Source organism: Oxyura jamaicensis, chromosome 3, assembly GCF_011077185.1.
Source record: "Oxyura jamaicensis isolate SHBP4307 breed ruddy duck chromosome 3, BPBGC_Ojam_1.0, whole genome shotgun sequence".
Lineage (NCBI taxonomy): Eukaryota > Metazoa > Chordata > Aves > Anseriformes > Anatidae > Oxyura > Oxyura jamaicensis.
In genome coordinates, this window is record NC_048895.1 from 50,618,438 (window position 1) to 50,628,208 (window position 9,771).

The following is a 9,771-nucleotide window of genomic DNA, read 5'->3' on the forward strand; positions in this document are numbered from 1 at the left end:
TTTTATATTCGGCCTTCTTCCTAAAATAACTGTCTAGATATGTTGTAGAGGGACTGAGGCTATCAGGCCACCAGTACTGTGGTGGCAGCAAGCACAGAAATCTCTTCCTCTGCCACTGTAGGGAAGTGGAGCTGAAGAAGGAAGTCGCAGATTTCCAAGAAAATCTGAATCAATAGCTTAGTGATGAGGACATTTTGGGAAGGAAGGAGTCCTAACTTCCAGTCTGTCCTTTGAGGATTGCTTTTCTTTGGAAGAGTTTTCTTGGAAGAGTCATTGGCTAAAATGCATGAGCAGTGTTAAAAGGAAGAACAGAACATGGTAATTTCCCATATCCCAGAAATACCTTTGTCAGTAAATAAGGCTCATGCATTTCTTGTTTTTCTGGACTATCCTCTTCTGCACCCTTCAGAAGCAGAACTGAGCCAGCAGCTGACTTGCATGAATTTTATGCTTCTGACCCCTTTCAAAAGCTGAGGCAAATTTTGACATGTGGTACATCTCATGCTACAAAGGAGAATGTTACTAAGCTTGTAATAGCCCAAAGCTTTTGGTGCTTAGGATACATTATGATTCAAAACACAGTTGCTGACTGATTCAGAAGTCTTCTGCAATTAAGTGGTGCCTGGGAGTAGGTGGTCTGGAGCAGTCAGGGAGAACTCTGCACCAGCACAGGATAGGTGGTCCAACCGCAGTGTCAGAGTGCATGGGGAGATTCAAGTATGAGTTTACCAGTATCCTGTCCTGGTAGGGAATGTATAGAAATCCTTTTTAAAGAGAACATGGAATAAACATGAACTGAGGAAAGATGAGCAGTCCTCGCATGAAAAACAAATTAAATTAGGATGATGTGGAAAGAGTAAATCAGAATTTAAGAAATGTTTTTTGACGTGAGCTGTGCTGTTACCTGTCTGTCTCTGGTAGACCTTGCCCTGCCACCACTGTTGGAGACTTGCTGGAGATTTGTCACGCAGCCTCCAAAAGCACCGGGAAACAGCTGGGCTGAAGGATCACATCAGTTAACTGATCAAACCAAACCTCATAAAATTATCTAGAAAAACTTATCGTGAAAACCAGTTACTTACTGTTCAGTAGCTTATGGGAGTTGAGTTTCATCAGAAAATGCTAACAACATACCCTTTGGGGACACCCCAGCTCAAGTTAAGCGATAGGATTTTTGCTGTTGGTTTCAGTGAGACTGGAAGTGATCTGAAAGCTCATAAGACGTATGCTGCTATTTGTTAAAGATACTGGTAAAGATACATACTGCTGTTTTTGCACCTCCCCACCGTTATGCAAAGTAAAATTATTTTTGTCAATCTCAAGGAAAAATGTGTCTTGCTCCCATCCCACACTTCTGTTTGCATTGATTGATCTGTACTGATACACTTCTTTCACCTGTCCTCTCCTTTGTGGCTGGCTGGGAACATTCAGCATGGTCGCTGTGGCATTCCTGAGGCTTTGGTACAGAGGTACTCGGAAGACTTAGACCAGCCTGAAAAGGATGTCGCCGCAAACATGGACCAAATCCGGGTAAAGCAGCTGAGGAAGCAGCATCGCATGGCAGTAAGTATTTCCTTAAACCCAAGTTTCTTAATTGTGAGCAGACCTTTTAAAAAGGACTGACTACTGGTAATGGGAGGTAGCTGTCAAGTCCTGGTACAAAAACGTTACCTGTGCTCACCCAGCAAGGATGACATGTAGGGGTACTACAGGGGCAGTAGGTCCCTCCCCCCTGTCCCAAAGGAGGTCATTTAGTAGTTAAAAGGAGAGTGCATAGCCCTTTCTCCTGACCAAATCCCTGGAAAGTCTAAGGAGACTGTCAGCAGGTGTAACAGTGAGTCGCTCACTGAGGATGGTGTGTGTTGAACAGGTTTTGCACCCTTTTTTCCTTTCTCAAAATGTGCCGTTTTGCACTCCTCTCCTTAGAAAAAGCAGGAGGGGGAAACAATCAAAAACCTTCGTGGCTTTTTATAAAAGAGCTTGGTCTGTCTGAGGAGGTAATAGGCAAAATTGATACTCTTTTGCCTGGATCAACCTGGAATGGATCAGCCTGGGAAGAAGTGATACTGGGTATTTTTGAGTGATTTCATACTAATTCAGAATGCTACATGACAATTGCCCAAGCAACTGAATACTGCCCACTGCATCTGCATTGCCAAAATTGTTGCTGTTTCACCTTCTCCGTGGTGATCTTCGCCTTTCTGCCCACAGCCCACACTCCCAACATGCATCCTGTGAGAGGGAGAAGCTGTAAAACCTGCTGTCAAATTCTACCGGCTTAGAAGAATAACAGAAGACGACTTGCAGTAAAACAAGAAGTATGTTTAACGTTAATGTTCTTTCTCTTTTCTTCTCTTCTGCCCAGATTCCAAGTGGAGGGCTCACTGAAATTTGCCGAAAACCTGTCTCCCCAGGACTTATCACTTCTGTATCTGACTGGCTGATTTCCATTGGCCTACCTATGTATTCCAGCCCACTCACAGAAGCAGGATTCAACACACTGAGCAAAGTGCCTTCTCTGTCACAAACTTACCTTCAAGAAGCTGGCATCACAGAGGAAAGGCACATAAGCAAGCTCCTGGCAGCAGCAAGACTCTTCAAACCTCTTGATCCAGAGGCAATTTAACATGCTCCCTAGCATGGCATTGCCTGGTCAGGAACCCATTGCTTCTTCCTGCACCGATATTGCCCTAATTACTTCACATAGCTAAAGGGATCGAGGACGTGGCTCCAAAGGACAGGTAGATATCTTCTTCAAAGGGTATGAAATGTTTCAATTGCTGTCTTTGGCAACTGAAGGAGAAGAGAAGCAACCACCAGGTAACATAGATGTGGTACTTCCCTCCCCCCTCACTCCCTTGTAAAGTATTCTTATTTCATAAAGTGCATAGGGCTGGCCTGGGATCAGACAGTGTCACAGAATTAAGGGACCCTTACATGTTTTCCGTGGAAGTGATGCTAATAATAGGCCCCATTTCTACGTAGAACTCCTTAGGTTGGGGGCCTTCCATACACCTAGATACCTGGAGTCAGTCCTACAGACATTGTGCAAGCCCCAGTAGAAGCTGTTTGGCAAATGCCATTTATTTAGCAGTCTAGAGCTAATCACATACCCCTCCTCCCTGGTCATCTTTGCTGTTGCTTGGTATAGGTCCCAAAATGCCACAAAGCCTTTAGCTAGGCCAAAGTCAATGGACTGGAATTAGTTTACAGTATGGTCCATTTCTGTCACTCCAATGCAATTAACCCAAGGAGAGTCAGAAAGCTTCTTTTAATTTGTACAGAACTGAGGTCATTTTTATAACTGCTTTCTAGCAATCTGCTTTTTATTTGCCTTAAAACAAGCTTTTAAGCAGTTACCTAATGTTCACATACCTGTATTCATGTTTCCCAAGCCTTTTTTCAACCTGTCACTCTTAAGCTGCATTTAGGGTGATATCCAGCTGAAGTAGCTTCTATAAATTGCCTCATCATGACATCTTATGGGTTGTAGAGATGCTTTTACAAATGCAGGGTTATGCTAGGTTTTGGTTGTGAGGCTAACTTCTTGTTCACTATGGTCTGCTTTTACTGTTCTTACTAAACAGTTCCAAGATATACTGCCTTGTATATATGTAACTGCTTTTCATTTTAATCATATTCTGTGTACTGTGTTATATTGTCAATCATTATGCTGCAGCTTTGACTTGGTATCCTGACCATATTGATTCCAAACAGTGGGTTTCTGCAAATGAAAAATCACTCGTGGGAGATAAAATGCATCAAAAAATCAAATTGTATCCCATAGAAATCATGAGATCCAGTAATTTCATTGCATGGACAAAAAAATCTTTTATAGTCTTACGAATTACACTGTGATTTTAAAACAGTTGATATCCTTCATGTCTGAGTGTTAATGTTACCTCTCACTGGAAGACAGCATTGTTCTGGCATACGTGGTGAACCATTTTTTCATGATGTAATAATATTTTTCTCCTAAATCCATGTGAAATGTTCCATTCATATATGTGGCTAATGACAGATTTTATTTTTCTATATGGGTACACATTTATATACCAAATACAGATTATCATGAATAGCATATAACTATTTTTTTTCTTTGGGGTCTATGTATGGTGTATCCTTTAGCTTCTTATAGCACAAATGCTCCACGGAAGACAGAGCAAGCTTTACTCTGGTAGGCAAAGTCAGGTAGAGAAACCTGGGCACAGGCCAGGAAGTGTGACTGTTTCCATTATCAGTTCTGACATCAACTTACTGTATAAAACCAGACAAGTCACTGTACTCTTCGGTGCCTCAGTTGTCCCAGCCTCATATTGAGCTAATAACACTTTCCCTGATGAAATGTTCTCAGATTGATGAATGGAGAGTTGTGCTTACTACACAAGTCCTTACAATATATGGTCCTTACATGGCCAAATTTCAAGTCGGATAACTATGCATTTTACTACAGATGACAATGAATTTGGATCCTGGTGGAACTGATAGGTGTTAGGCTTACTTTCCTAGTTTTAGAGCTGATGGCTGCTGGTATCGCCAGCTTTGCATTCTGTCCCCATCAGGAGTTACACCATCATGTGAAGGCAACTAATTCACTGGTATAACTTGAAAGTGTTTCAGACAAAGCTCCTCCAGATCTTTGGTTGTAATGTTGTCCTCAGTGTATAATTGGTGTGTTCTAATATGGCAGCATCAGGAAACATGCAGCATAGATGTTTCACACAGCTGGTAAAATTGAAAAAAAAAAAAATAAAAAGGACTTTTTAATAATAATGATTTGTCATTTCCTCTCTGAGGTTTACATGGCAACTATCAGTAAGCAGGAGATGAAAAGGGTATTGAGACTTCCTGGGATTACTGGCAGGGGCCAGAACTGAGGAAAAGTAAGTAGACAGCAGCTTCCTTGGAGCAAGGGAGAGCCCAAGCTGGCTATAATGCAATAAAAAAAGTAAACAAATTTCTTATTGTTGTGGGGAAGGCAACTCACATAATAAAGCTCTCCTCCACTCTTTTAATAACAGAAGAAATACAGGAATAAGCCAAACCTGTGTGCCAAACTCTCTTTGTAACTTGTTTTTAAATGATTCTATAGCCCAGGGAAACCGAATCCCACCCATCCAGGACTAGAGTGAGAACTCTGAGGTGTGTGAGTTTTAGTAGTTGCTTTGTTTTCCTTTTTAAGACTGTGCTCTGTGGTCTTACTTGAATTATAATTTTAGTTTATATTTTAATCTGAAAAAGCCTTAAGCTTCTCAGTGTTTGAGCTTCCCTGCTGTGGTTTCAGTGACCCGTGGCATTCCCCAGGCAGGTGAGGCAGTGCGGTGTACAGCCCGTAACACCTCTTACATTTCCTCGCAGCCGTTCAGTGCTCTAAGCAAAAGTTTGCTCTTTGACTCTTGGGAAGCACAGAAGAAACCTGCCGCTGGAATCCTAACCTGCTCTGCTCAGGCTAATGCTGTTAAGTGTCTATCCATTGTACCGTTGTAACCCAAATAGCTATTTAACAATAGAAGCAGCAAGCCCCAAATATTGCAGAATGCCGTCATAACTATGCGCTTCCATCAGTAACCCTCTATTACTACCCAGGTAGTCCTTGGGCTCTTCGAGGAGCCTGGCTTTAAATGCAAACTGGGAGCACGATCAGAAGCATTAAACGTTGTGTTATTCAAACAGGTCATCATCTCTAAGAGCAGCAACAGTGGTCGATTCACCAAGTCACAGCTGTGCAGTTGTACTGTATTATTTTTAGAATAAATAATACTTTTGGTCCAAGATACTTTTATCTTTAATTGACACCCTCTGGGGAATCAAAACTGTCAAGCAAGTTATGTAACAACTAACAAAGTTGCACTTTCTGTATATGAAATCAATATTTAAATAACTTATTTTTCTCCATTTGCTGTTCTTAAATGATGTAAGTAGCTGTAATATACCAGTACTCAATATGTCCTGCAGTTTGCTTCAACCCAAGAAAGCTGTGTATTGTAAAGAAAAAAAACAGAAAAAAACAAAATATGAATGTGTAAAGATTATTGTGCTGTTTCATTTAGCAAAAAAAAAAAAAAAAAAAAAAAGGTTGACAAAAGGGTTTTCCTGTGTATCAAAACTGTCTATAATTATATGTCATATGTTCATAGATAAAAAGTAAATAAATTTCCTTGGTCTCTCTCTTTTTTTGGTTATTCTTAATGTAGCTAAAAGATCTACTTACTAGTGTGGTAGCAATGTGCAGCTATTTAATTTCCTGTCCCAGGCCTCCTCCCTCCAGCTTACCGAGTCCGTGGTTCCTCATGGTGTAAGTGTTCTCCACACATACCTACAGCTGGAAAAAAGGATTTAAAAAAAAATTAAAAGCCCTGATAATCCATGACTAGCAAGAGTCCTAAAAATGCTGTTGAGTGGAACGTGAATCATTACTGTCTGAACCTCCTTGCCATGGTTTCAGTGAACTCAGCAGTTTCATGAACAGTTGTGGACTCTGCAGTTTATCGGTGATAATCTGCTGTTGCCCTTTCTTGTCAAAGCTCAGTGCCCCGAACAGCCCTTGCTATGTTAATGGCTTGAGGAGGTTTGGATCTTTGTCTCTTAGATAGCTTTGATGTCCAGTTACTGGGTTTAGGAAGATCTGGATGAGAGGTCTCTGAATTCTCCCCTTGGGAGCTTTTCCAGGTTGCAATAAAATAATTAAATATTGATAGAACCAGCTCTTGCCTGAAAGAAGGGATTTCAAACCTGGTTTTTGAATGCAGCTCAGTGCCATTGGGCTGGCATAGGTGCCTCGTTGCGGAGAGGGCGGCTGTGACTCCTGAGCAGGTAGGTCATCCCTGCAGTCCGTAAGGAGGTGTCAGTGTCCAGCTGGGAGGGCAAAGCAGCCGTAGGATGTGACTTCCTTCCTGCTGACTTAAGTGACTTCATGCTTATACTTTGGCCTTGTTGCTCTAGTTAAATTTGCTGAGTAATTAATGGGTACAATTAGCAATCTAGCAGTGATACCGAGTCCATTTGGCAACAGTGCACCATACTTGGAAGTTAATCTTGTATGAATCGTTGCCCAAAGTGAAAAGGGTGGACTGTGCCTGCTAACTTTTGCCATTGCTAACTGTGGAAATGACAAAAGGACAAAACAAACAAAAAAATCCATCCTTTGGGTTGCATCCAGGCAGCTGGATCTTCAGTTCCCCTTAAGCAACGCTCCCATCAGAAGTGTACCACGTTGCAAACAGTTTGTGGGAATGAGGCAGCATGCAGTAAAATGTCAAGGATGAACTGTGGATTTTTTTTCCCTCTATTCTTATCTTCGGTTCAGCTGAGGACCAGGCCACTGCTGTGCTTGTGCACCAGAGGGCACTGCTCTGCTGGCAAGGGGAGAGCATTCAAACAGCCTCTAGGGACAGCCGCTGGCTCTAAGACAGGCCGTTTCCAAGAGTCTCTCAAGTAACAAAATAGAAATAAAAACAAAACAAACACTGAACGACATGAAAAGCCAAAGCGCTTGCCATTTCTGCAGCTGGAAGGAGTACTGCTTCCCTTCCAAGACTGCCATGGTCCAGGATTGCTTTGGGAGCAGCTGAAACACAAAGCCCCTATCTGTTGCTCTCAGCATTTTGCTAGTTTGATCCAAATGTGTGCTAACCACCGTGACCGCTGCCAAAAACAACCACAGCCACCCCCCAACACATACGTACCTATCCTCTTAGTCTAAACATTCTCTCTTCATAATGAAGCGTTACATCAGAAAAAGAGATACAGGAGAAACATGTTAAAATTCCCCCTGCTAATACTTCCAGAAAGAAACTTTATGCGTGAGCAGAAGGTTCACGTGTAAACCGCTGCTGCACAGAGGTGTGCTGCCGTTCTGGAGCAGCACAGGCTGCACTCGCGTATTGCCATCTCTCCAGTAAGAGAGAATGCTGGAAAGGAGACCAGAAGGCAGTGGAGCTCACATACGGTAGGTCAGTCTTTCAACTTTTAAAAAAAAAAATACCAAGGCTGCCTAGAAGAACTGCTTAATGTGTCTTTTTTTTTTTTTTTTTAATTATCATCTGTTCCTATGCCCTCATAACAAGACATCTCTTTATTTTGTTAACTAGTCCTAATTTTTTAAAAGCCTCTTGTTCTCAAGTTTCAGATTTCAGATAGCATATTCCTTCTTGTACCCACTCACAGGCCTAGAAGACTAGTGGGGAGGAAGCCTACAGAGAATTGAAATCACCATGGAGAAACTTATTTACCCCCACTATAGCTTGGTCATTTTGGTATTCCCATGCAATGACATTTCTTCATTATATATATGGTTTGTTTGTTTTTTTAAAGTTGCAAAGAGGTTTTTTTGTTTGGTTGGGTTTTTTTGAGTGGGCTTCAAACTTGCACTTCCAACATGGCATAGGCCTCAGTTATTGCGAGGTCAGCTTTCCACCGTGTAGCAGAATATAGCAGGTTCGGAGAGATACGGATTTAGTTCATATCCAATGGTTACGGTGTTCCTTAAAGCACTGAATAGGATCTGTTTCGGGCTTGGTTTTTAACACAGTTTATAGTTATATGAGTCCACTGGTGGACTAAAACTGTGTATTTTGGCCTGTGCAGTGTTTCCAGCTCATATTCTTATAAGGATCAGCAGGACGTATTTGTACTATTTGGTTTATTTCATTAAGTTCTTCCATCTCTTGCTCTACAGCTTTGAAGTATGAGCATCATAGCAGGTGCTTCGAATGTGAAGCAGTGCAGTTCCTGAAGAGCAGAAAAATGGTTCAGATTAATTCAGTTACACAAATAAGCACTCATCTAATTAAATGAGAGGAGAGACTCTCTCCACTCATTAAACCTTTTCCCCTCAAGAGAGACTTTCCTAGCCCCCAAGGGCTGGATTTAGAATATCCCTTGGGACCAATTGCCAGCATCTGAGTTTTCTCCACAGCCTGATGACAAACTGGGAGAGGGTTTCAGGCTGCTTTCTAAAATACATGCGCATCTGAGCCAAATTTGCCTTTTGTCACACCAAAACCCGTGGAATGACTCCAGGCTGCCCAGAATCTTAAGTTTGTTTGTTTGTTTTCTTCTTTTTTTGTGTATTTTAGCAATTTGATCAATTGTCTTGCTTCAGGAGTATGTGAGGTTTCTATAAGAGCCTAGGAGGATTCAAACAAGTTAACATTAAAAGCAATGTCACAAACTCCTGCTTAATACCTGTCAGTGTGAAGACAGGCCTCCCCTGGCGCAGACAAGCGTTTGCAACACACAGTGTTTAACCCAACCACAGATATTTCGTGCCCAGGAAAAAAAACAAACTCATCTCTGCTTGTCTGTATCGATAATAAGCCAAGATTCAGCCTCACACCTTTTTGCAAGCAGCATCTTAGTGTCGTGTGGGCAAGAGGGTCAAGGCCAAGGTCCTGCTGAGGTCTGCTCTCCAGCTCATAATTCAGTGCTTGTTTAGGTGTGTGCGTGAACAAAAGCAGCCCTCTGACCCCTGCTGCACAGCACCACAGGCGTGAAGTGTCACAGGGAAACTGCAGCTGCTGTGATGCAATTTGGTGGATGCCTCGTCCTTGCCTCACAAAAAATACCACATTCAAATGGGAATCAGGGTGAGAAAACAAGTGAAGCAGCCAGAGGCCTTCCAAGCTGGTAGCTGTCTCTGCTCATTTCTTCAGGTGTATCTATTTTGCTGACCACTTTTATAAAGTTCTATGAAGTCAAAGTACCATTTGCAGAGGAGAAATTCAGTTAAATCAGGTAAGTGAGAGAAGCATTCAGGACAGGTGCAGTCGT

General features: G+C 42.0%; 1 protein-coding gene across 11 annotated transcripts in view; it reads left to right on the top strand.

The window, feature by feature from the left end:
* The window catches only part of SASH1 (SAM and SH3 domain containing 1), a 545,811-nt gene extending 539,654 nt beyond the window's left edge, over positions 1 to 6,157 (top strand). For all 11 annotated transcript variants that reach the window (XM_035323248.1, XM_035323247.1, XM_035323250.1 and 8 more), the window contains 2 exons: positions 1,432 to 1,563; positions 2,366 to 6,157. In XM_035323248.1, the coding sequence (XP_035179139.1) occupies positions 1,432 to 1,563; positions 2,366 to 2,626 (393 nt within the window). In that variant the 3' untranslated portion in view covers positions 2,627 to 6,157. The remainder of the gene's footprint in view (positions 1 to 1,431; positions 1,564 to 2,365) is intronic.
* Positions 6,158 to 9,771: the final 3,614 nt, after the last annotated feature.